Consider the following 27966-nt stretch of genomic DNA (forward strand, 5'->3'; position numbering starts at 1 on the left):
GACACTGTTTAATGGATGTAGTGGATTCTCCATAATTGATAGGAGCCTGCTGAGTGCCCGTTGCTCTGCTACGGATGTCAAACCGTCCAGCTCTATGCCAACAATAGAGCCTGCCTTCCTCACCAGTTTGTCCAGGCGTGAGGCCTCCTTCTTCTTAATGCTGCCTCCCCAGCACACCACTGCGTAGAAGAGGGCACTCGCCACAACCATCTGATAGAACATCTGCAGCATCTTACTGCAGATGTTGAAGGATGCCAGTCTTCTAAGGAAGTACAGGCGGCTCTGTCCTTTCTTGCACAGAGAATCAGTATTGGCAGTCCAGTCTAATTTATCGTCCAGCTGCACTCCTAGGTATTTATAGGTCTGCACCCTCTGCACACAGTCACCTCTGATGATCACGGGGTCCATGAGGGGCCTGGGTCTCCTAAAATCCACCACCAGCTCCTTGGTTTTGCTGGTGTTCAGTTGTAGGTGGTTTAAGTCGCACCATTTAACAAAGTCCTTTCTATACTCCTCCTCCTGCCCACTCCTGATGCAGCCCACGATAGCAGTGTCGTCAGCAAACTTTTGCACATGGCAGGACTCCGAGTTATATTGGAAGTCCGATGTATATAGGCTGAACAGGACTGGAGAAGGTACAGTCCCCTGCGGCGCTCCTGTGTTGCTGACCACAATGTCAGATCTGCAATTCCCGAGACGCACATACTGAGGTCTGTTTATAAGATAGTCCACGATCCATGCCACCAGGTATGAATTTACTCCCATCTCTGTCAGCTTGTCCCTAAGGAGCAGAGGTTGAATGGTGTTGAAGGCGCTAGAGAAGTCTAGAAAACATAATTCTTACAGCGCCCCTGCCTCTGTCCAAGTGGGAGAGGGATCGATGTAGCATATAGATGATGGCATCTTCCGCTCCCACCTTCTCCTGGTATGCGAACTGCAGAGGGTCGAGGGTGTGTTGGACCTGTGGCCTCAGGTGGTGAAGCAGCAGCCGCTCCATGGTCTTCATCACATGTGATGTTAGAACGACAGGCCGGAAGTCATTCAGCTCACCAGGACGTGATACCTTTGGGACTGGGGTGATGCAAGATGTTTTCCAAAGCCTCGGGACTTTCCCCTGTTCCAGGCTCAAGTTGAAGATGCGCTGTAGAGGACACCCCAGCTCTGATGCACAGACCTTCAGCAGTCGTGGCGATACTCCATCTGGACCTGCTGCTTTGCTGGCATGAAGTTTCCTCAGCTCTCTGCTCACTTGCGCTGCTGTAATTGTGGGTGGGGATGTCTCTCCTATGTTGGTATCAGCAGAAGGATGTGTAGAGAGTGCAGTACTCCGAGGTGAGAGTGGGTTAGGGTGGTCAAACCTGTTAAAGAAGATGTTCATTTGGTTTGCTCTCTTCACGTCTCTCTCGATGGTGGCACCCCGCTTCGAGCTGCAGCCAGTGATGATCTTCATCCCATCCCACACTTCCTTCATGCTGTTGTTCTGCAACTTCTGCTCCAGCTTTCTCCTGTACTGCTCCTTCGCCGCCCTGAGCTGGACTCGGAGTTCCTTCTGCACGCGCTTGAGCTCATGCTGATCACCGTCTTTAAAGGCCCTTTTCTTCTGGTTCAAAAGGCCCTTGATGTCACTTGTAATCCATGGCTTGTTGTTAGCATAGCAGCGTACAGTTCTTACTGGAACTAAAGTGTCCATACAGAAGTTGATGTAGTCAGTAGTGCAGTCAACAACCTCTTCAATGTTCTCACTATGTGATCACTGCAGGATATCCCAGTCTGTAGTTCCAAAACATTGTCTCAGAGCATTCTCAGCCTCCGGGGTCCACTTCCTGAATGATCGTTTGGTTACAGGTAGGACTCTCACTTTTGGTTTGTAGTGAGGCTGAAGCAGAACCAGGTTATGATCTCCTTTCCCAAGCGCAGGCAGCGGGGTGGCACTGTATGCGTCTTTAACGTTTGCATACAGTAAATCAATAGTCTTATTTCCTCGGGTGTTGCAGTCCATATACTGGGAGAATGCAGGTAATGTTTTGTCCAGCGTCACATGGTTAAAGTCTCCAGCGATTAGCACAAGTGCCTCGGGGTGCTGCGTTTGTAACTTAGCAACAGCAGAATGGATGATGTCACTCGCTATCTCCACGTCCGCCCGAGGAGGAATATACACGATGACAACAATGACTTGTCCAAACTCTCAACTTTATATAGTACTTTGAACTATAAATTACATCCATCCATCCATCCATTATCCAACCTGCTATATCCTAACTACAGAGTCACTGGGGTCTGCTGAAGTCAATCCCAGCCAACAGAGGGCGCAAGGAAGCCAGCCCACCGCAGGGCACACACACACCCACACACCAAGCACACACTAGGGACAATTTAGAATCACCCATTGGTGATAACCTGCATGTCTTTGGACTGTGGGAGGAAACTGGAGCACCCGGAGGAAACCTATAAATTACACCAAATGCAAAATACACATTTAGAATAATAAAACTAAGATTTTGCTGACTTGCACTTCTTTTTATTTAGTTTTTATTCTTGCTTTAAAAAGCACATTAAACCTAGTGATGTATGTTTTAATTAGAAAAAGACACAGTTTTCCTTTGGATCTTTAATATTTAAAGAAATAAAATAGAATTTCAAAAGCCTAATTTTATCATTTAACAGAAGTGTCGTGGGAAATTAAGGCTATTAAACAACTGAAAGTGATTTTGTTTTTACTACAACCCATATATCTAATAATTTTCTGAGCTCTGCTTGCTGTGTGTCTGTTTAATACATGATGATTTTTCCTCTAATGCATGTATTTTCTTTGGACACCAAACCAATAGAGAATACACTAGCCTGTAAAAATTGTGGCAGATATAAAGTGGAAGCCGACTCCCTTATGTTTTGAAGGTCCAAATAAATGCACCTATAATTTGCTTTAATTTGACAAAGAAAGTTATGACCCGTTTATGAGTATATTTCTTCAAGACAATCACTAAGCGTCTTGAGAGAACTCATGCCATTGGTTACGGCACCTGCTAAGATTAGGAAGCCGGATATATGAAGCAGAAGTCAAGGGAGATTAAGCTAAGTAACACATTAGAGAGGCCTTATCTGGAGTACTGTGTACAGTTTTAGTCTCCGTATTACAAAAACACATAGCAGCACTAGGGAGAGTCCAGAGAAGAACAACTTGGCTCATTAGGGGGCTAAGAGATATGTGATATGAGGAAAGATGGAAGATGATTCATTTTAACCAAACAGAGTAGTGTCAAGACAGAAGTGTTTTTATTATTTTACCTAAAACAATATATAATTCTTATATTTTAATAAATAAAATAAAGAATAAAAATTTAAAATCTACATATTTTATATAATCAACAATAATAAATGAATGCTGTCAACATTTTCTCAGACTCTTTGGTGCCTGACCATCTAACACAAAATCTATGGTGACAGCAGCGAGCTTAATGCTTAGACAAGTGGGTCAGTGCTACTGAATTAAGACAGAACATAATTAACAAGGCACCTTTGAATCTTAGTCCTTTAAATGCCATCTAGGACTCGAGGTTGTGGGGAAGCTGGTGGCACTTTAACTACAAAGGATTGGCCCTAACTCAACAAGTGATCCTGGCCACTTGGTCCAGATGTGACAGTATATATTTTGAAGGCTACTTGAAGGCTGGATAAAACACATTTAGAATTGGTGGGTGAGCTCAGCAATGTCTCTCTGACAAGCAAGAAGACAAAACAGCAGAGTGAAGTCACCATCACAACAGGTTACCAAAAAGGAAATAAAACTGTCTATTTAAGCCCCATTGGGCTTCTTAGCTTTACATTATTCTGTTATTTTCCTTTTATACTTTGTGTTTTCCCTATCATTCTTGCGTGTGGCATCTGAGATATCTATATGTGAATTTAGTCGGGGAGTAGAGAGATGTGAAGAGGTTTGATTTGTTCTTGTCTTTTGCATTCGGCAATGCAGAGGCAGGAACTGAAATGTAAAATGAAACATTAGCAAGCCTTATCCTACAGTGTAGCAAAGTCCTGTTTATAGATTGCAGCTCAGTATTTACATTGCTGTACCAGCAAAACTGATAACAGAGCTCCTTGACTTGGGACACCTGGAGCATCTCAATTTTAGACTCCTTAACTGGCACACTTCACCATTTCCAGGTTGACAGTGACACTTCCTACACACTGATCTTCAGCACAAGCACCCCACAGAGGAGAATGCTGAGCATCTTTGCTGTACTCCTTGCTCACATATGAGTTATTCAGTTTGCTGATGACACCACCATTATAGGCCTGACCATCAATAAAGTTGAGATGGCTTACAGAAAAAAATATTTGTTCTGTGATGGAATCTGAGAGAGAAAAAAAAGAGTTCACTCCATTTACAGTCTTAAAAGAAGAAGAACCAATAATTGAATATGCATGTGTCCGCAGCTTTGGATTGTGTCATGATATTTCTGAGAAGCCTACAGGTCACCTTACTGCTTTCATAACAACTCACTATCATAGTTATACAGAATATGATGTATCACAAAATAAAGTTTGAATGGCTTGCAGAATTCTTTCAGTTAGCATGACTTATGAAAAAATGTTGCACAACATACTTAAGTAAACAGGATATTTCAATGCGCATTGTTACAAAAATAGCTGTAGTAGAAAAGGAATAGTAATAAATTAAAAAAGAATCAAATTATGGCCTATTCCTCAACATTTGGGTGCTAATTTCATTAAGGGAAGGGTTTGTTTTGCTGCACTAGATGAGAACAGCATCTTAAGTTGTTAATTTGTGACCTGGAGTGATTAGTTTTGGCCCTATAGAGGTGGTAAGGTGAAGACATCATAATGATGTGCCAGTCCCAGCAATATTTTAGCTTGATGGATAATTAATATTAATATATATTGTATATGTATACAGAAGGGGCATTCAATAAGTTACCTACAGCACCTGAGTATCATGTATTTGTGTTACAAATCTGAACTTGTCACTAAAGATGAAGACAGGTCTTGGCATGACACCCGCATACTTTGAGGTCATTTCATATCAAGCTTTGAGAGTGAGAGAGAGATGATGGCAAAGACATCAACCTGCAAGTCCATGCAGAAACTGACACATTAGCAGCATCATTCCATCATTAAAGTCCTTATAAAGGAAAGAAAGAAGTTAAAGGAAATTCAGGAGAGGTTGAATTCTGTGTATGCTGATGATTCGCCTTTGTACTAAAAAGTTAGATTATGGGCCAAGCAATTTAAATGGGATTAGGAGTTGTTTAAAGTGTGATGGTGCCTCATACCCAACACGTGTCCTTCGGTGATTCTACCATGGGACATGAGGGCAAAATGAGAATAAACCAGAGTGAGTGAGAGAGACACAGACAGTATCTTTCAAAAATAAATTGTTCTTCATTAAAAACAAGGTGATATGAAAATACCCATTCTTATCAAAATTTGAAGTATAACAAAAAACACGCTGGTAAGTTCTGTCCCAAATTACAGTTAATGTATGTGAATAATTATGATTAAATAAAAAGAAAAACATTCCAACATCAGATAAAACCTTTCTAGTCTTGTTCCCTCCTCCCTTGTATAGATTGCTAGAAGGGACCACTAAGGACTTTCCAAGTCCAAGCAAAAACACCTCACACATCTCAGTAGTGATTCTAGACTCGTTCCCTTCTCCTTATTCAGGCTGCTCAAAGAAACCACCATGAGCTTTTCAACTTCAAACAAACGCTCGATAAAAATCCTAGTCCTTTACCCCTTCACCATCTTTTCAGGTTGCAAATAAATAAACATTTATCCCTACTCGTTTATGCTCATGGGAATAAATAAGAGTAAGTGCACTTCCTCCTATTTTTATTCAGGCTGCTTAGAAGTTTTGTGGTTTACCCTTCACTAAAAGACTCCATGGAAAATGAAGAAGATGACTTCTACTGTCCTTTCTCACTTTCTTATATGTCTTTGGGATTTCTCCAATCAATCCTGAAGGTCCCTCTAAATACCCAGCAAGCCTCTATGTAGTTTGTTCTAAGCCCCATAACCAGAAAGGAAACCTACAAATCCATACTCATGCTAATATGCACGAGAATTGCCACTGACCAACCAACTTTTGATTACCTTCCAGCAAGTAACCACCTTCTATTTCTCTCTTGGGCCCTCCTCTCTCTCCAAAACGGTTTCAGACACATTTTCTTCTTTACTCACAGCTCCTGACCGGGCTGGCTCATTTTGTGTACCATGAGGCCCCCCAACTGCTGCACCACATTCATACAGCTGCTTCACTGTTTCACAGTACCGAGTTCTCTTATTGGCAAGGTAATCGCATCATATAACTATTTACGCCAACCTGTAATTCCACAAATAGTTACACGTATATTTTATGCCCATTGGCAAACACCATGCCCATAGCATGAGCCCCCTCTTCACAGGAAGTGTGCCAAAAAGTGGAGGCCATGATTATGGAAGATCATTGTAGTAAGAGTAATTTTATAGCCCACAAAACAAGCATTTCAGCTGGTACACTTTCCATAATCATCCATACTATTTTGGTGATGTCAAAGGTCAGTTCCCAATGGCTTCCCTGAATGCTGACGTTGAGTTAGAAAGCATGTCACTAGGAATTTAGTCACAAGAACTTGGATTTTAGGCAAAATCTCACTGACATTTTTTCATGGATTGTTATAAGGATGAAACATGGGTTCACCACCATGACCCTGAAACCAAACAAGAGTCCATGCAATAGAAGCATAAGGGGTCCCTGACCCCCATGTAAGGGAAGCGGTCATGGTAAGTAGGCTAAATTGTTTCAAGCTCAGAAACAGAAACAAAAGATATTATGTGTATAATAGATTGCACATTTGGCAGTAATATATCATTAGAGTGTCCCTATATACAGAAGTAGTAGAGAATTTGAGACTATTGTGATTACAGGAATGCTTTTCTTTAATTTTATTAAACAGTTCAAGGGAAATAATTTCAGTCTAATTGAATTAATTCTGATTAACTTTCATTTATCTCAACATTAACAGAAAACAGACTAAGTACAATACATTATCTAACTTCTGAGGGAGCTGTTGGGAGCTCTCTGTTGGAAATATTCTTCTATTTCTTCTTCAGTTCATTATTATGAAAAGGTACAAGGATGGCAACGAGGTGAAAGTAAACATCAAGCAAAGGCAAAACAAGAGTCAAGGACTGGCCAAGACCCTGCAGGACAGCTCTCTCCAAATGCCAGTGTAGGTAAGCAGCTGAATAGGGGGGTGGGGCTTTGTAGGTCCCCTTGAAGGTATAGTAAATAGGGGCTTTGACGAACATATGAAACAGTTGTGACCCAGACTGAAAACACACAATCAAGTAGTCCAGAAGACTGATTGAATGCCTAGCTCTCAGGTTAATTGATAGCTTTGAGGAGTAGGAAGAGCTGCACGTGAGTTCTTCCATACTGGGTAGTAGTACATGTCCAGTCCTATGTCATGTTTTGAATTACAGAAGAGGTCAGGGACAAGGTCACATGACTTTGTGGGAGTGTCCCTGATTTTGGAAGTAGTTCTTGTCACCAAAAGTAGCCCCAGCCTGGGGTATAATGCCAACTCATCACCATTACCAGTGTAGAGTTTGAGAGGTTTGTGGACACAAATGCTTGCTTGATTTGTGGGTGGAAGTGAGAGACCAAGGCCACAAGTGAGAGAGAAGTGAGGAAAAAAGGTGACCATGTTGCACTTTTTTGAATAAGCAAGTTGGCAAGCCTTCCCAGTGGATAGACTAGGATACAAAGCTGTTGTTATGAACCACTGAGGCAACAGAATTTTATATCTTGTTTATTAATTTTGCACTTTGTGTTTAGCCTTTTGTTAACCACACCTGACTATTTATATAAAGTTTTTATATTTATTATTAATTCTTTTATACACAACAATTTGTTTGATCATTTTCTTTGCAACAATCACTTTTTTCTGAGAAGAACTTCATAATAATCTGTACATGAATAAAAATAATATCAAAACACTATCCCAAAAAATGTGATTATACCTTTGGTATGTCACAGCAGCACCTCTTGATTGTCAAAATGTTCTCTGTCTCATTAAGAATCATAGAACACTGTGCTGTGCCTTTGAAAGAAAATCAGTGTGGGTGCTGACACTGTGACCTGACCATGCAGTGTTAACTGAAGACTTACAGCTATGAGAACATATAAGCTGCCAGACCTGGCTTTCCTGAAGTAATTATCCCCATTCACCTACATCTGGGAGTAGTTATGGGGCTCTTAGCCAGAAATCCAATGATTGTGGAGATGGGAGAAGTGTGACCTGAATGTCTTGAACGGAGGAACACTCTATACTGCCTTCATCACCCTGTTTAATGATTTATATTCTTGAGTAAAACAGGTTGCGTACCAGGATGTAATGCAACCAGTGAAGATGGACTCCACTATACACCTATAGAAGATAGTGACCACAGAAGGAGATGTCTGGGCTTTCCTCCAACTTCTGAATGTCGTAAACTGGGAGTCCCAAAAGCACACAAGTCTCATAAATACTTAAAAAAACTGGCCTCTAGGGCAATTTCTGTCAAAACATCACACCCATCCTGCTCCGTCTTCACTGGCTCCCTGTGTCCTACAGAATCGCATATAAAATCCTACTAATAACCTACAAAGCTTTAAATAACCTCGCACCAAACTACATCAGTGACCTTCTCCATCACTATGTGCCTGCCCGCCCACTAAGGTCCTCTGATTCTGGTAATCTTGTTGTGCCCCTCACTAATCTACACTCCATGGGTGACAGGGCCTTCAGCTGTATAGCGCCCAGACTCTGGAATGACCTACCAAAATTAATCAGGTCAGCTGACTCCATGAATTCTTTTAAAAAACAACTCAAAACTCATCTGTTCAGGAAGGCTTTTAGCTCTACTTGACTTTATTACCCTTCTCTCAGTTTACTTCTCTGTCAAGATGCTCATGTAACCTGTATGTGTGTGTGCGAGACCATCAATTATGTTGTCTGTTTCTTTTTCAGAATTTACTGTCTTAATCTTCTTTATTTATTTATCTGGTTTGTACAATGCTATATACTGTATATTCTGCCGTTCTTTATTATATTCTGTAAGTGCCTTGAGCATGGGAAAGGCGCTATATAAATAAAATGTATTATTATTATTATTATTAAAACCCCAACTAGAAACAAAAGGGGCCTTGAAGAATCTTTATAAAAGATTTACTTTTAACAAAAAATGTTCTGCAACACAAGAAGCCCCTTAGAGCACAAAACGGATTGCCTGAAAAGACGAGTCAGTTTGAAATAAACCATCAGAAACTATGAAAGGCTCCCCGATTTATAGGGCGGTTCCTTTCAGTGACTGGCAGCTGGCACCCGCTCTTGGGGAACCACCCCTAGAACACATGGTACTGTACATAACACAGGCTACATATAAACAAAGGGAAAATAAAGAATAAACATTAAGTACAAAAACTATCAAATCAAAAATGAAAAAGACACATTAAACATGAACTTGAATCCCAGTCAGGGGAGAAATCCTGGATGAAACGTGACACTTAAAAATGAAAGGTGTTGTTTAACTGCTTTGATGATCACTACAAAAAGCTGCTCCCCTTTCAGGTTATTGGCTATAGTGATTCAAAAATAATGTGAGAGTGCTCAAACTCTGCATGGCATTTCCTCTGATGGGGATGGAAGTAAGATCTGTTTTCTGAAGTCATTAGCAGGTAGACCTTATCTCTAGAAGCTGTTTAATCATTGTTGTTTAATTATTCCTATGCTGGTGGTGTCATCAGCAAATTTATTGATGAAGATGCAGCTGTTTCTGGCCACACAATCAAACTCTGATCTCAGCACAGTACCATGCATTGGGGTGAAAGTATTGCTGGAAGCCTGCACATACTGAGAGGTCTGAAAGTTACACTCCCTGCTCCATCTTCACATTTGGGAGACGCCCGAACCCAACACCGTCGATAGTTATGACCAAACTGAGCTGACTAATGGGGACAAATCTCACATGGAACAAGGGAATGATGGAAAAGTGCAAAGGTGCAAGAATCAAAACAAACCAAAAACAGCGTCTAAAGGGCAGTGCTTCAAAAACATACATAAATAAATAATCTATAAAAACCAAGTGAATAGTGGGGGATAAAAACACAATAAATTAATCAGTAAAACCAGATGTTAAAATGTAGTCACTGGCTCCTCCCGATCTCAGCCCACCTCCTTCTTTGTCTCCCATCACTTGCACAGCAGCAGCAGATACACAGCAGCCACGAACTTCATTCCTCCGACTCCCATCTTGGCTGCCTCCAAACCACGCAGCCAGACCATCTGAGGTCGGCTCTCCTCCCATCTTTCTTCAAGCACCCACAGTCATACCTCGAATCAATAGGGAGGTCATCCGCCATGCTCGCCCCATTCGACACCATTATTCAGTGGGATGAAGCAGCCCCTAGAGCACCATAGCCTACACTTCTTCGCGGGGCCCCAGCTTGTATTACTTTTCTGTTCTAGGAGTTCAGATCATCCTCCCAAGACTGCTCTTTAATTGTTTTTCTACCTCTCAACAATTTCATTCCATCTATTTCCTTTCTTTTTCCTTTTCCCCTCCTTGCACTTGCGCTTCTCATCTTATATGTGGGGATGTGGCACCTGTGTACTTAAGTGAGGAAACACCCATACTGTATCACGCCTGGGAACTGCTGCAGCCACACTACCATGCCCCCTCCTTCAACCGCAAGTGCGGTGATTATTTATTTAAAAGTCAATGAGATGTGGAGCTCATCTTACCACATAGTCCAAAATCTAATCACAGACATTGTAATGGAGCAGCATACAAAACAGAAAAATGGTGTGCTCTCTCCAAAAGACCAATAAAACTAGGACAGGGCCTTTCCTAACCTGCCTAGAACAGGCCTCACTCAAAGCAGCCTGATCTCCCAACTCCACAGGCAGGCTGCAGGCTTGTTGCAAAATTAGAAATGTTTCCCAAAATATATCAGGAAGTTTCTCATGGGAAAGGAAAACCATGAAAAACCATTGGCTTGGGGATCAAGTCTACCAAGAATCTTTATAAAAGAAGACATTATTTATGTAAACAAAATAACAAAAATGCAAAGGCAAAAAGGGTGTGCCTAACAAGGCAACTAACAGCAACAAATTTTAATCCACAATCACACCATCAAAATCCAAGAACAGAAGCAATAATCCAAGAAGGGAAAAAAATGGAAGAAACCTTGGGAAAGGCAGTTCAAAGAGACACCCCTTTTTAGGTAGGTTGGGCGTGCAGTGGGTGTAAAAAAGAATGGGGTCAATACAATACAATACACAGAACAGAAGACAAGTAATCCTTAATACAATATAATAGTAAAATAAAAATATTACAAGTACAGAGTAGAATTTAACAGTAGATAATATCACATAATATGATTTGGATTTGTTTAGAGTCCTGGAGACCTCAGCCATCAAGCTGCCTCCCCCTATTGACCATTCCATAGCTGAGACAGCGCTGGGCCAGCCAATCCGATTAAATGTATGGGCTTATGTAATCTCAGACTTTTTAAAGTGGAGAAGGTGTTTATCTTATCCTTTAATCGCAATATGATCCAGTCTGTTATCACTTTCAGCTTCATTACCTGGTTTAGTGGTCCGACAAACCAAAATTAAAAATACCTCCATCAGATTACCAAACTTGCAGCTAAAGCTATTGGGGCTGGCATTGATGATCTGGTAATTGTGTGACAGAAGGCAATGTTAAATAAAAGGAACTTGTCTCTTTTGATGATAGACCTTCATTACATGCTAACGTGAACTTCAGTAAAAATAAATAAAATAAAAATAAAAACCCATACAAATTGTTCCAGAAATTCCTTTCTCCCCAGTGCCATAAGTCTTTTAGTAAGCTATACCATAGATAATATTAAATAAATTCCAGATGTATCATGTACCCGCTTTAGGTTAAATGTGTTATCAAACTGCTAGAAGTACCGTATATATACTCATGTATAAGTTGGGTCTTGAAACCCAAAAAATTGATCATAAAATCAGACCCCGACTTATACGCCCGTTCATTTTTTTAACATGTTCATGCCTCCTCCTCCAATCTCAGATCAGTTTCTCAGACACCTTGAATTCTTTCGCTACTTTAACATCGTTTAATTTAAAACGAGTTTCATATTTTCTTCTGATCGAACTCTCCATCGGATGTAACGGATGCTCTTACGATAAAGGTGTATGAGGGTGTTTTCTTGTATAGAGATGACTGAATAAAATTTTGAACCTTGACTACAAAAAAACATAGGAGCTTAATACATAGATAATCTTTAATATTAACAAAAATATATAATTACAATAAACATAAGAAAAATAATAATTAAAAATAAACAAGGAAGGCACAGAAAAAGGAAAATAATCAAAAATTATGGAAAAAAACCCTGGCTGTAACTTTATATGAGAGAGTGGGTGTAAGTCCCAAGTCCAGGGTCCTAGTAATCAGTTTTAATGGTACATCAGGTTGAATGCTGAGCTGATCATCTCAAGAGCGTCACCTGTTGCTCTAATCATGTAATGTGTTCCTGGTAATTTATACCTCATTCCATTATGTTTAAGTTCATTTTAGTCATGCTATTATCTAAAAAACAAAATTGAAGTTTTTGAAACAATGATAGTAGGAAAGTAAAATTGTAATTACTCTAAGCCAACATGTGACTTGGAAAGCATGTCACATTTAATGACTGCAGTTGCTGAATCTCGCTGCCTTGAGGATATCATATTACATGGCAGAGAATTGCAATGGATGAGAGATTACAATAGTCCATCACAAATTCTCAAAACAGTGTCAAATTTTGTAGAAATGACAGATTGTTGTTATTTTTCAGAACTTGAATTACTCTTCTCCCTTCTTCTTCTTCTGGTAGATTTAATTGGGCATCAACTTTTGCTTTCAAATTCACAGATTGTCAACTGTTGGACACACAAACGTCCACCCCACGATTTCTACCAAAACCTTTCTGATTATGTCATAGCTAGTCACAAATCATTATTATTGAGTCACACTACACCACTAGCATTCATGAGTACATACCATGACTGTCCATGAAAATGAAAAGCTACAATGGAAAATCATTGGAAAAGTCATGTAGTGGCAGGAACTTTAAATGATCTTTACTTAACCATTTTGATTTGCTACCCCACAAATCCCCTAATGTCCCTCTCACTCCGCCAGTCTTCACAACACCACTATAACATTTCTTTTTTTAACTTTAACTGAGATTGAATGATAATGTACTATGAGTTTCGTCACTCACTATCACAATCTCCATAAAAGGTGTAATTTGAAATGAATGCTTCCGTACAGCAGATATTTTAAGACTTTTATTGAAAGATCCAAGGAAATGGAAAAGCAAATACTTGGCATCTGGATGGGCAAAGAGAGGATGCAGCTTATTTCAATGGAGAGGTACATGTGAACATCTAAAATGTATTAAAATCTGACAAATAAATCCCACTCTTTGTATAAACTGGTTCCTTTGCAGTCACTTAAGAAGTGTCCACCAACCTAAGAAGTAATTTTATTCAATTTTTTTCTATTCTTTGTTTACATGTTAAGTGTTATTGTCTGTGTAGCTGCTTCACAGATCCTTTTTTCTTGCCTTTCACAAAAGCCATCATGCCAGCCGCTAGAGTAAGGAAGTATCTGTAGATGCACACAGTCTTCTCCTTTTGGTGAAAGTCCATTATTTTTCCAGTTATCTGGTTGAATTCCTCCATTGTTGTCTGTGTCCCAGAAGCTGAAAGAGAAGAGGTAGTCTTAAACGTTAACTCTGCTAAGTATCCACTGTGGTGGATTGCCGGCTTTCGATTCCGGCTCTCACCCCCAGGCCGCCAGGAGGAGCTCTCCCAACAGCGTGAACATTCCCCGAGTTCCAGCAGGGCCTCATGGACTATGTAGTTTTTATACGCAGCCCTGCTGGATACCTTGGGGGCCACCAGGCGTCGCTGTAGGGGGGGCTCGTAGGCTCGTATGTGCCCTATAACCCGGGAGTACATCATGGTCACGTGACGGGAAGAAACGACGTGCTCCCGGGGTGAAGAAAAGGACTGTTTACCCTGACTCGGAAGGAATAAGGAACTGTGGACTGATTGGGCAGGAACACCTCCGGGTCAGGGTGTATAAAAGGACTCTGGGAAGCCCAGTACATTGAGCTGAGCTGGGAGGTAGGGTGGCGAAGTGTCTGGGCGAGGAGGATTTGTGATTATTGTAGTGATTGTGAATTTATGAGTAGTGTGGAGTGGAGGGTGCTTTGTGCACATGATAACAATAAAATAAATAGTTATAGTGCTTTTACATCGTGTTTGGAGTGGTACCTGAGGGTCCAAGAGGTGGACAAGGGGCTTATCTGCGACACCACAATGCATTAAAATGAACCCTACAAATTTGAAGTGCTATAAATTGAGATTGGATCACCAAAACACCCTCAAAGGAATCAAAGGGAAGGAGAAACCATGGAGGGTGAGATTGCATTTGAGAAGATCCTAAAAATGAAGGTGAACAGATTAGACAAAGAAGATTAAAAGAATAAAATAAAGATGATTTAAAGCTGGGGCAAATGAGAAAATTAGAGCCAAAAGCAAAGTGGGTCAGAAGAAGAGAAGCCATCATTGGAGGTAAAGTGTTTGGAAACCTTAAGAAACTCATGAGTAATTCTTGGATACCACCTTCGCCTTCTCTTTCTTATTTACTATAAATTTTCATACAGGTGTCTGTGTCAACAGCATTAAGTAAGAAGTTAGAAAGTTACACAGTATGTTTCAAAGCATTATTACATGTTCTATTTTTATTCTCTTCGTTAAATGAATAATTTACATCTTCTTTACAGAGTCTTCAGAGTAATTAGTTGATTTTCTAAAGTTTGGATACCTTTTATGTGAATCCAATGGACTTCCATCTACCCAGAAAAAGCGACCTTCAGTTTGACAATCAGTCAGCCCAATCCAGTAGGACTTCCCATGGCCTCGTTTGGTAATCTCATTTTTTAAAAATTGCTGTAGAAAAATAAAATTCATATGAATAGACAGTAGCAAAATTATATTTTGCATACATTGGTATATAACTGGATAAGGGACAAAACAGTAATATTTCTGTGCTTCAAATGTAAAACTTAAAATATTTTCAGACCTTTGACTTTAGTAACACTCTTCTTTTACGTTTCTTACAGAGCAAAATTTCTCGTTTTATACTTAAATTTTGAAATTGACCATTTAAAGCTTTATAAACATTGCTGTTATATAAAATGAAATTAACACAAACCTGTCCATTTTGCTGTGAATGAAAATCCTCCCATCATTATGTGACATTTATACCATATACACTTGCATATAAGTCGGGTTTTGAAACCCAAAAAATCATTCATAAAATCAGACCCCGACTTATATGCCCGTTCAAAAATACAACACTTAATTATTTTTTTTTAACATTTTCTTGCTTCCTCCAATCTTGCACCAGTTTCTCAGACACATCAAATTTCATTGAGCAGCACAGTTACCAATTTCTTTCGCCACTTCAGCGACTTTTAATTTAAAATCAGTTTCATATTTTCTTCGGATCAAACACTCCATCGTAGATAAGAGATGCTCTTACAATAAAGGTGTATGAGGGTGTGAGATACAAAAAACACAAAACAGTGCAAACGTCGCTTCGGAATAGTTTGGGTATTACCGTGTGGTCATGTAGGCACAATACATAGAAAAAAAGGCAGTCTGCTCCATGGTTATACTCCCTCAGGTGGGTGTTAGCATATCATAATCTCTTGGATAGCGTGAGTTTTCCACATTTGACTTATACGACCAATATTTTAAAATACCAGAAATTATACGGTAAAATCAAGCCCCAACTTATCTGCGGGAGAACTTAAATGCGAGTATATACGGTAATTTTCATCAGACAGATGATTTTAGAGTGCCGTAGAATTTGTTCTGATCTAAAACTGAACAATTTCATATGATCCTTAATAATAACTGCAAAATGAATACAAATTACAAAAGATGCCAATTGCAAAACATTCAGATGTAACTGTTGTAAAAGTTGGAGCATTTTTACCTTTTGTTTATTTTATCAAAAAAAACTGATATAATTTTTTGCTGTTAATATCATTTAGTTAAAATCTGAGTTCAAGTGGACAACCCCTTCTTCTTCTTCTTCTGCCCCATCATCTTTTCCCATTTCTATGTGGGGTTAATGTGCTTGATCAACCTTCTCCAAACAGTATAATCTAATCTGTTCAGTTAATAAAGGTGTAATTTTGCTTCACTTTTCATTGCATCCATAATGGCTAACATGGTATAACACCCTACTATGTAAGCCAGTTAGGAAATAGTCTCTCTTCTACAAGCATGAACTGTTAGATTAGTTTACAAATAGAACACTGGCATACAGTTTTCTGACAGTACTACATGTAATATGACTATATCACCAAACCTGATGATACTTGATGGAGAAATGAAACAAGTTAAGTAAGCCTTTAACAGAACTGTCTTGAAACTGTTCTACGAAATCAGCTAAAATGAGTGTTGTCGGAGGTATGTATAGTCTACTGGTGTTTCAAAAACTTCTACTGGTACTGGGGATCTGTTTTGCTGTAAGTGAGCGACTATGAAGTGAATAAAAATCACTATGCAAATATACAAACAAAAAAGTGAATTTGAAACTGTAAATTATTCAGTTATTGAGTTTACACAGAATGTTTCTTTGGTTTAAGATTAACGATTTAGAAAATATTTTATATTTTGTATAGAAGTTTTTCAGATTTCAAAAATGTGTGCATTATTTGAGATATCACAATGGAAATTAAACTATTCAGGTAAAGTTTCTTAAAAAACAAGTATACCCATTATCAAAGATATCGATACACTGGGAAACAAGATAGATATTGTTAACCGCCAATGGTGCGCACCAGCCACCCTACCCGACACAGAAAGGCAGACACAAAGATATTGTATGTGCGTCTCGGGAACTGCAGGTCTGACATTGTGGTCAGCAACACAGGAGTGCCACAGGGGACTGTACTTTCTCCGGTCCTGTTCAGCCTATATACATCGGACTTCCAATACACCTCAGAGTCCTGCCATGCACAAACGTTCGCTGACGACACTGCTATCATGGGCTGCATCATGAGTGGGCAGGAGGAGGAGTATAGGAACCTCATCAAGGACTTTGTTAAATGGTGCGACTTAAACCACCTACACTTGAACACTAGCAGAACCAAGGAGCTGGTGGTGGATTTTAGAAGGCCCAGACCCCTCCTGGACCACGTGATCATCAGAGGTGACTGTGTGCAGAGGGTACAGACCTATAAATACCTGGGAGTGCAGCTGGATGATAAATTGGACTGGACTGCCAATACTGATGCTCTATGTAAGAAAGGACAGAGCCGGCTATACTTCCTTAGAAGACTGGTGTCCTTCAACATCTGCAATAAGATGCTGCAGATGTTCTATCAGACGGTTGTGGTGAGTGCCCTCTTCTATGCCGTGGTGTGCTGGGTGGCAGCATTAAGAAGAAGGACGCCTCACACCTGGACAAACTGGTTAGGAAAGCAGGCTCTATTGTAGGCACGGAGCTGGACAGTTTGACATCCGTGGCAGAGCGACAGTCGCTCAAAAGGCTCCTATCAATTATGGAGAATCCAATGCATCCACTAAACAGTATCATCTCCAGACAGAAGAGCAGCTTCAGCGACAGACTGCTGTCACTGTCCTACTCCACTGACAGACTGAGGAGATCATTCCTCCCCCGAACTTTGCCACTCTTCAATTCCACCCGGGGGGGTAAACGTTAACATTATATAAAGTTATTGTCTGTTTTTACCTGCATTTTTATTACTCTTTAATTTAATATTGTTTTTGTATCAGTATGCTGCTGCTGGAGTATGTGAATTTCCCTTTGGGATTAATAAAGTATCTATCTATCTGTCTATCTATCTATCTATTGTTAACCACCAAGGGTGCGTACCAGCCACCCTACCCAACACAGACAGGCAGACACAAATGCTATCCAGCAGAAGTTTTATTTATGCGGGGCGGCGCTTTTTCTTCGCTCCCCACTACAGGGCACAGTACAAAAGTATAAGCACACAATGCTCAGTCCCTTCTTTCTCCTTCTTTCTTTTTCTTTCTCTCTTCGTCTCTTTCTCTACTGCCTCCACTCCTGTCACAGAAATCTTTGTCCTCCACCTCCTGACTCGAATGGAGTGAGGCAGCTCCTTTTATGCAGTTCCTGGGAGTGTTCCAGGTGCCTCATTAGTATTACCTGGAATCACTCCCAAGTGTGGTGGAAGTTCACTTTAGGGCTCTGTAGCTCCCCCTGGTGGCCCCCACAGAACCCAACAGGGCTGTACTAGACTCCAAGTCCTAGCATGCCCTGTGGGAATCTGTGGTGCCACAGCCGACAAGGAGGGTTGCCTTCTAGTGTCCCCTGGTCCTTCCATTCTGCTGGCCACCCATCACAATATACAGATAGATTGTCATGACAGCTGCAATAGGTACTTTAAGAATTAACTTGTGAATGAACTTAAATAAAGAATATGCATGTTTTTAATTATAAAGAAGGTATCTTGTTGCTGATAGAAAGAGCATGTGGCTTTAGGGAGGCATGAGAAAGTCATTGCTGTGTCAACCAGATATAAGCATCATGACACCTACTATTCCATAGACAGTCACAGGAATGGAATACCCACTTTACAAAGTCATACACTGCCTCACCCTCTCCTCTATTTTTCCTAGTAGGCCCCTTTTGTGAAACTCATAAAGGCAAATAATTTACCTGCTCCTCATAGCTTTCAATAATTACCAGGTGCCCTCCCAATGAGTTGCAGTCCGCATCACTCAAATACCAGTCCATTTTATCAGTAGAGAAGAAGTAACACTTAGAATTGAACAACACCCACCCTGCTGGACACCCAGAACAAATCCTGCCTGTGAACAAGAAAAAGAGAATTAAAACAAATTTGGAGAAATTATCTCATGGTCAAGAGTTTGCCCAACAAGCTCTCAGATTGGTTATTCAAATAAACAATTGGTATCAAACTCTCATCACAAACAGCCACTGCATTACACTAAGTGACAGGTAGGTGTGCAAGCAAAATAAAACCCAAAAACATTGGAGTATTTTCCATCCATCCATTTTCCAACCTGCTATATTCCTAACTACAGGGTCACGGGGGTCTGCTGGAGCCAATCCCAGCCAACACAGGGCAGGAACCAATCCCAGGCAGGGTGCCAACCCACCGCAGGACACACACAAACACACACTAGGGCCAATTTAGAATCGCCAATCCACCTAACCTGCATGTCTTTGGACTGTGGGAGGAAACCGGAGCAAACCCACACAGGGAGAACATGCAAACTCCACGCAGGGAGGACCCGGGAAGCGAACCCAGGTCCCCAGGTCTCCCAACTGCGAGGCAGCAGCACTACCCACTGCGCCACCGTGCCACCCTTGGAGTATTTTATTTGTGAAAAATATCCAAGCTGTTCTAGAGCTCAAAAAGGAAGTCTCTAAAGAGATGTCACTGAATTTGCAAATGGAAGATGCTAGTAGGTCCAATATTTTTTATGTTGAATATATTTTAATTAATATTATTCAATAATAATGAACATTAATTGACAATTTATACACTTTGCAGAGTGACATTAAATATTAATTTACAAAATATTAGTATTAATTAACAAAATAATGATAGAGCATAAGGGAGTGGTTTCCTGGGCAGAGTCCACAACTAAAAAGACATTTTAAACCTAAATAACTGAAATATGCTTCTTCAGTCATGGTTAGAAATAGTTCTAGACCTAGTCTAGATCTCAATTAACTAATTCTTTCCATCTAAATGTTTTATAATTAATTAATTTGGATTATTAATTGGGTTTTAGTAAGGTGCTATATAAGAAAAATATTTTTTTTTTATTCTACCTTATACAATTTCTCATATTAGGAATTTGTTAGTTTTCACATACCCCTTGGGGTCAGAGTGCAGGGTCAACCATTTGTACAATGCCCCTGGAGCAATTGAAGGTTAAGGGCCTTTCTCAAGGGCCCAGCAGAGTAGAATCTCCTTTGGCAGTGACATGGAATTGAACTGGCATCCTTTGGTATACCAGCGCAGATTCTTAGCCTCAGAGCCACCACTCCGCACTCCCAATTATTCAATAATTATATATATATATATATATATGTATATATATATATATATATATATATATATATATATATATATATATATATATATATAGAGAGAGAGAGAGAGAGAGAGAGAGAGAGAGAGAGAGAGAGAGAGTAAAAGTATATAATATATATGATTATATATGTAACTGAAATCAGTCAAAAACAGAAAGAAAATGTTGAGAATAAGCAAAGAAACAATAGAATGTAACTTGTTAATGTAAAAGGGATCTTCTTCATAATATTTGTGATAGCTCTATTGCTGCCATCAGAGCTTCTGTTTCCCCATACTTTTGTGCTTACTCATTTGTCTTTATGTCCTTAAGAGCTAACTGAAATTGGCATGTCATTTTTAAAGGTAACTTTCACAACACTTGAAAAGTAGAAGATAGTGCTACAATCTCTCCATGATGATTTTAAAACTCTATCTGGTTCATCAGGGTGAGTCTGTCTTTACCAACATATCTAGCTCTAATAATTTCTACCCTAAAATAACAACATACCCATACAAACTGTATGGTTTATTTTCAGATTATCTTATGCTAATAGTTACTCTGAAACTTGCAACCATTACAAGTGAAGCAGTGAACATGAACTACTGTAGTCAGTTAAGGTCATTTTGAGCTGCTTTTATGATTTTTACAATTTGCTTTGTTTGTGTCTTCATTTTGCATTGTTTGCTTGCTCATTCACCATTATTTCCTGCCCAGCCACTCATGACTTTACAGGGTGTATGTAGACTAATTGTTTTTCTCAGCTAGTTTGGTTAGTTTTTTCATCCTTTTGGGAATATCAGACATTGTCTTTGATACATTCAAGTACTAATTTATTTGAAACACTTTTTCTTATTAATGCATGTGAATTTTTCAGTTTTTGTAATCTTGTTTGCTTTGTTTAATATTGTTAGTTTTTAACTTATTGTTCAACACTGTGTGGTTTACTGCTGTCTTCACAGTTAGTTAAATTAGGTAGCCACTCGTGTTGACTATACAGAATCAGAAGTGAAGTAAACTAAAGCAAGGTGCATGCAGTTCTGTCATTTAGCTTTCTGTTTTCAAGCTTATAATAGGGTTTTCTGCACCACAAGTTGTTTTCTGCATTTTGTCTCTCTGGTCCTGCAAAACAATGGCCATTCAGTGGTGTGTTCTGTGTAAATTGAATTTCTTTTTTTTCTTGCCTTATTACTAAAACTCTCCAGAATCCAGCTGTAGTGTACTTGTTTACTAGCTATTAAAAAGAATGGAGCCCTCATGCCGATACTCCTTTGACTATTGGTAAATGTCCTAAACAAGCCACAAAAGTATATTTTATGTATTTATTAATTACAAAAGCAATACAGTATTGAGAGAAACTGTTATCTTCCAAAAACACTCCTCCAACATTTCCTCACAAGTTTACAGGTAGCCATGAAAATTTAAGAAATATGAGACAACCAGTTAACATGCAGATTAAAAAACTTTTAAAAACGTATTTAAATAATGTAATAACCTGAATTTTAAAACTTACTACAGCTCTCAAACACAAACAATGAAATTAAAAGTATAGTGTAGCATCCGGCCAAGGCTCTTGCCCAGCTGGGACGCTTCCACTCTGGGAGGACCAGGGTAGCAAGTATGGCCAGAGCGTTACCTCCCCTGAGATGCTAAATGGCAACCCCCTTGGTTGCAGCGGTGCCTCGGTCTCCCACAGAGCTTCACCTTGTGAAGTGGAAGTGTTCTGGAGGAACTGGGAGCAAGAAAAATAACCAGGTAGCTGGCAAAAAGTCTTTAAATAGGCTGGTGTCAGAATTCCATTAAACAAAACCAACAGCCAAAACACTAAACCAAAGTCATTAGAAAATACATAGCAAAAAAGTCCTAATTCAATCAAAACAGCCCAAACTTCAACTAGTTGTTATATAGTTGTGAATCAAGTCTTAAATATCTGAAACTATGTGCAGCCATCTAAAATGGGTGGGGCTTGATGCATAACACATCATATTACTTACTATTAGTGTGTCCAGCACCCAGCAAAGTGACATTTAACTGCTATGTTTCAGCCAGGGTTTCTTCCATGGCTTTTGAGTATTTTCGTCTTTGTTCTTATCCTTGTTAATCTTGAATTATTATTTCTTACATTTTTATATAATTTGTGTTAGGTTTGCTTGTTTATTATTTTGTTATGTTGTACTGTGACTTTAAATGTTCTGCCATTCCTTGTGCTTTGTAGGTGGAACCCAAGGAGATGCTTGGGCCTTTATATTGAGGTCAGACAGAGAGCCCCAGCAGTGGATCATTGAGTTTATACAGCTTCTTATGATTGTTGCTTTCAATTGAATTTTCTGGTTAATTTAATTTTTGCTTTTGCTCTTGGGTTACTGATTTTGGATTGTGTATTGGGACCTGTTCATCTCAGATTACCTTTTAGACAAATCCTTTTTGGCCTTTTTATGACTTTTTTGTTTGCTGTTTTCCAATTTTTGTCAGTAAATTCTCAGATTGTCTCTACTAGTCAGTTGTTTGTGGTTAACCACTCCATTGTTAAGCATTTTTTATATATTTTGGCACGTTCATTACATTTTCATAGCCAGCTTCCCATTTTGGGGCTACTAAGTCTGAAGCCTGCTATTAGTATGTGAGGACTGGCTTGCCTGAGGTGTAGCCTTACCTGGGCAGTTTGGTGAAGGTCTTGGCTTACGTTGGGTCTCTTACTCAGTTTGCCTGTGACCCCATATCAAAATATTTATAATTTGGTCATATTAATGTAAGGAAAGACATAATAATGTTGACTACACCAAGGCCAAAAAATAAAAAAAACAAAATGGTGTCTGCAGAATTATAATACAAATTATAAACAACCAGAAAAATAAGAAGTTAAAAAATGATCAAACTGGTAATAAAGGCATTAAAACACAAATTCTTCACTCTTCCCCACCCATGATCATACTTATACTCTAGGTCATATGTTTGCCACTTCATCATGAATGTGACAGACAAGTGACCTAGCTGAATGAATAAAAGAATATGTAGAAAAGACAGCTTGCCTCATTATTATCTCTGAAGGTGGTGCTGTCAGTCCAGTACTATAGGCTTGTAAATCTACCAATAATATACAGATTTCTATACATAAGGAAAAGAATTAGACTCGGTCTGCTTGCAGAGCTCACTTACTTTGAGTATAATTATTTGTTATAGGACATTGTTCATCAAGGGCTTCTAGTTTTGACAAAAGCTCATTATTTCTCTGTTGCAGTTCTTCCAACTGAGATTGTAGCTGCTTTAGTTCTTTCTTAGTGAAGGACTCATTTTTCTGAAGTTTATCATTGTTGTATGTCTGCTTGAAGGCAGTGAGATCTAAAGGAAAAGAGTATTGTACTATAATCAACTACAGATATCAATGAGGAGTACTGTAATAGTCAAGGAAAGAGGAAGTCACGTCCTCCTATACATTTTACAGGGAGCCCACTGCCTAGTGAAGTAAAAAGGACCAAGTAGAGTACATAGCTACCATGAATCACCTTGAAATGGACAGAAAGTGTGTTGTGAAGGACAGCCGGGTCCCATGCCCGGCAGGGACGCCCCTGCTGCATCTGTTCCGGGGGAGCCACCATTGGCAGCTCAGTACCTCCCCCGGGACGCTTGGTGGCAGCCTCCCTGGTGGACGATGATTCCCCAACCTGGCGCAGGGCTCCATGGGAGATGGAGTCCTCTACAGCCTGGTTGGGGGCTTGGATGGCCGCCAGGGGGAGCTGCATGGACTTTCCAGCCCACCTGGTCAACTCGTCAGCCCCACCCGGAAAGTCAATTAGGACCAGGTAATCAAGCATCTGGAACGCTTCCGGGTGGGGTATAAAAAAGGCCAGCCACCACCACTCGGGAGAGCCAGAGTCGGGAGGAGGAGGACTAAGCCTGAGGAGGAGGAGGAGGAGGAGTGGTGGTGCTGAGGTGGATAGAAGGATTGTTGTTTATAGAGTAATTGTGAGTGTATTTGGGACTGTGTTGGGCCTGTGGGACACGGGGAAGGCGTGCCCCACGGCTGAAGAAATAATAAAGAGCGTTTTATTTAAGTACGTGCCTCTGCCTGAGTCTGTGCCGGGTCGGGCGCTATATAGCGCCTTTTACAGTGTCTAATTAGTTAAGGAGTTATTTTAGATCACCTTTTGGGTCACCACTATCGAATTTACCAGAATTCTATTTGCACAAAAATGCAATGCAGTTTTCACTTGCACATACTATATAATTTGTAAATACTTCAAATATGTCTGAATTCTAAATAAATTGTGTTAAATCACTAATATAACATACATCAGTTACTGGATATTCCTTATTTTAATGTTTTCTCTCCAGTCCTAAGACAGATAACTGTCTTTTAAAGCTAGACACGGAACAGGAGATTCCCTTCAGCTAAATTCACTTACTCTCTGGATTAGCTGTGTTTGCATTCTGTGTTTTCTTATCTTCTCTAGGATTTGGGTGTATTTTAAATATTACTTTTAGTTATATGTTCACCATATATAGGCTTATTAAACATAAATACTAATGTTATTTGTTATTACTCTGAGTAATTTCTTCATCAGCTTTAACACCACCATATGTCAAAATAATTTAAATCTAAGTTTAGTACTACAAATAAGCCCCAGCAAAAGACTTGATGAGTAAGCTGAAGTTACTTACAGTAAAGAACTAGGAAGATGAAGGTAGCCACAAGTGCACCACACACAAAAAAAAGAAGTTTCAGTAGAATGCCTTTCCAAATTGTTTTAGAGGGAGACTCTGGTGGAGACAAGTTTGGAATGGAAAAAGAGAGTTGGCATTGATGCTGAACCATACTTTACAGTCATTTCAATCAAAATGATCTTACCTCTTATGACTGTCTCAGTGTCTCTACATTCCTCCAAGTGTGAAGGGCTACTGGGGTCCCTCTTAACTCTATTAATATGTGCTTTGAAGAAATAAATCAAAAACTGATTAACATTTTTTCAACACATGAAACTGGAATGTCAACTAATACTACAATTCAATAGATGAGAGAGTCTTTTCTTTGGACAGTTTCTTTCAGTTCAGTGAAGGTGTAATTATCAGTTATGCAACACTTTATACTAAGTGAAGATCAAATTGTAGACAAAATAAAGAGACTTAAATCCACAATTCATAATCCAAAATACATAAACCCCAAAACAAAACCAGTCAAATATATTAAATAGATTTAAAAAAAACAGAATGGTTAGTATCAAGGAGCAAAAGAAAATGCCTGACCACTACACTGATGCAGTGCTCAATTTTGCAAATAATGAATAACATTACAAGGACACCACCTAACAAAAACATATATAAAAATTAATTATTTGGGTTAGAAAGCCCCTGAAATGTATGATTTCAATGTTCCCAATTAAAACAAACACAATACAGTATATGCGAAACCAAAGTTTTCCACTCTGCACCTAACAGAGACAGTGAAGTGCTTCTCTCATTAGAACATTTGAACAATCTAGACAAGAAGACGAAATTTCAGACAAACAAAGCTCACCAGTCCTATCCACTTAATTCTTCTAATAAAACATCAAGTCAAGTTTTGAAAGTCCCTAAAGTTCAACTGTCTACCACGCTACTTGGTAGCTTATTCCAAGTGTCTGTGATTCTCTGTGCAAAGAAAAACTTCCTAATGTTTGTGTGACATTTACCCATAACAATATTCCAACCATGTTCTTGATGCACTTATTTTAAAATAACAGTCTTGATCCACTGGACTAATTCCCTTTATAACTTTAAACACTTCCAACATGTTACCTCTTAATCTTCTTTTGCTTAAACAGAAAAGGCTCAGATCTTTTAATCTTTCATCATAACTCATCCCCTGTAGTCCTGGAATCCACCTAGTCTCTCTTCTCTGGACATTTTCTAGTGCTGCTATGTCATTTTTGTAGCCTAGAGACCAAAACTTCATAAAGTACTCCAGATGATGTTTCACAAGTGTATTATAAAGCTTGAGCAGAACCTAATTGGACTTGTACTCCACACGTCAGGGTGCTATACTGTATATCCTGACATTCTGTTTGCCGTTTTAATGTGCTTCCGAACACTGTCTGAAAGTTGATAGCATAGAGTCCAGTATGACTCCTAAATTCTTTTCATAAGGTGCAATCTCGTTTTTCAGTCCTCCCATTGTGTATTCAAAGCTAACATTTTTACTTACTATGCGTAATACTGGGTGGCATAGTGGTGCAGTGGTAGTGCTGCTGCCTTTTATGTGGCACCTTATCAAATGATTTCTGAAAGTCCAGATAAATAAAATCATATCATATCTCATTCACTGGTACAAATTCCAGCTGTGCAACAGCTAGCTGGAGGTCTGTGACTAGGTTCATCTGCTGTGTAGAATAAAAGCAAATGTTGTGTGTAGATGTGAGTCATAATTTAAAGTATCTATCTTTCTACCTACCCATCACCAGTATTTTCAAGCTTTCTACCCATCACCAGTATTTTCAAGGTTCGACTTCTTTCCCACCAGAGAATTTACACACCATGATCCAAAAGCCAGTTATATATGCAAAGGGTCATTTGGATCTGCCCAAAGTTTAAGCTGTTATACTTTTATAGTCCTTCAAGATTATTTATTGACAGCTTATTTTATTAACTGATTCAAATACTATATTTGATTTTTTCAGTTAGACAATGGACTGGGCCACAATGTCATTATAATATTCTTCTTTATTATGTACATAACCTAAATATAATCTGATCATTCTGATGGTATGCTAGGTTACTAATGCCCATATTATTGACTAAGTATCTGAAGACCTACCTTTTGCCCCCTTATTTCTTTTTCTGTCCAAGATTTGCGCTAGTGCTGTGTAAATATCTTCAGTTGGCTTCTCCAATGACTTGTAAAGGTTTTCGTTATCCATTGCTTGATGCTGCCAAAAAAATGAGTGTGCTGAATGAATGGTCTTTCTTTTAAAGAGCACCGGAAGTCTTTACCAAAGCCATATGATCACAGGGGAAGTTATTTCTCAATCCCAGTCTTGGTAGAGGAAATTATATTACTTGCTGTGAATGGCAATTTAAAGTAAAACTATATCCAAATGAAATACATATTACTCACAAAACTCAATAAAATTCAGTCTTATAGATGGTTGAGCAACAGTAGAAGGTTCGGAAATTCTTTTAATTTGGACAAAATTAAGAGATGAGACAGAGTGCTGTGATTGTTCATGATTTGCCTGCATTTGCAAAAGCGTTACAGGACCTGCTTTCAAAGATACAGCAAGTAATCATTATTAAAAATCCTATATGAGTGGATGATTACCGATGACAAAACACCTGTGCATGACCTTACGGACTCTGAAATTTGTTTCAAACTCTAATATAAACACTGCAGGTGACATATGTGGCAGCGATGGATAAAACTGAAAGGCTATTAACAAATTAATTGAGATATTTGGTGATTTAGTCGAATTATTAGAGGAATATTTCTTTGTGACAAAATAGGAATTAATGAATTTTTATTTGATGCAAAGAGAGATCAAAACACATGAAATATTTTCACCTGGGTGAAATGTTTAAAAAGATAAGAAAGATTCAAAAACCTTGTAAGTACGGTATGTAATACATTTTTGTCATTTTTTAAATTAAATCTTCTACAGTTCATTTTTGCCATTATTGCTGAATGACCTGTTTTAAGCTGACAAAATTGGTAAGTCAAAAAGCCTCAGGATCTAAGGGTGCAGGAAAATTGATGGTCAACCTGTACTAATTTGTGTACTTTATATTCCACAGA

General features: G+C 39.1%; 1 protein-coding gene across 1 annotated transcript; it reads right to left on the bottom strand.

Moving 5' to 3' along the window:
* Positions 1-13342: 13342 nt before the first annotated feature.
* On the bottom strand, positions 13343-27127 carry LOC114643583 (CD209 antigen-like protein E). The gene is made up of 7 exons (XM_028792148.2): positions 26992-27127; positions 25051-25131; positions 24864-24962; positions 23361-23543; positions 18817-18968; positions 14917-15041; positions 13343-13786 (listed from the first exon to the last, which is right to left on the bottom strand). The coding sequence occupies exons 1-7, from the start codon at positions 27092-27094 to the stop codon at positions 13594-13596; spliced, it is 936 nt and encodes a 311-aa protein (XP_028647981.1). The 5' UTR covers positions 27095-27127; the 3' UTR covers positions 13343-13593.
* Positions 27128-27966: the final 839 nt, after the last annotated feature.

The sequence above is a fragment of the Erpetoichthys calabaricus genome, chromosome 5 (assembly GCF_900747795.2).
Source record: "Erpetoichthys calabaricus chromosome 5, fErpCal1.3, whole genome shotgun sequence".
NCBI classification, from domain to species: Eukaryota; Metazoa; Chordata; class Cladistia; order Polypteriformes; family Polypteridae; genus Erpetoichthys; species Erpetoichthys calabaricus.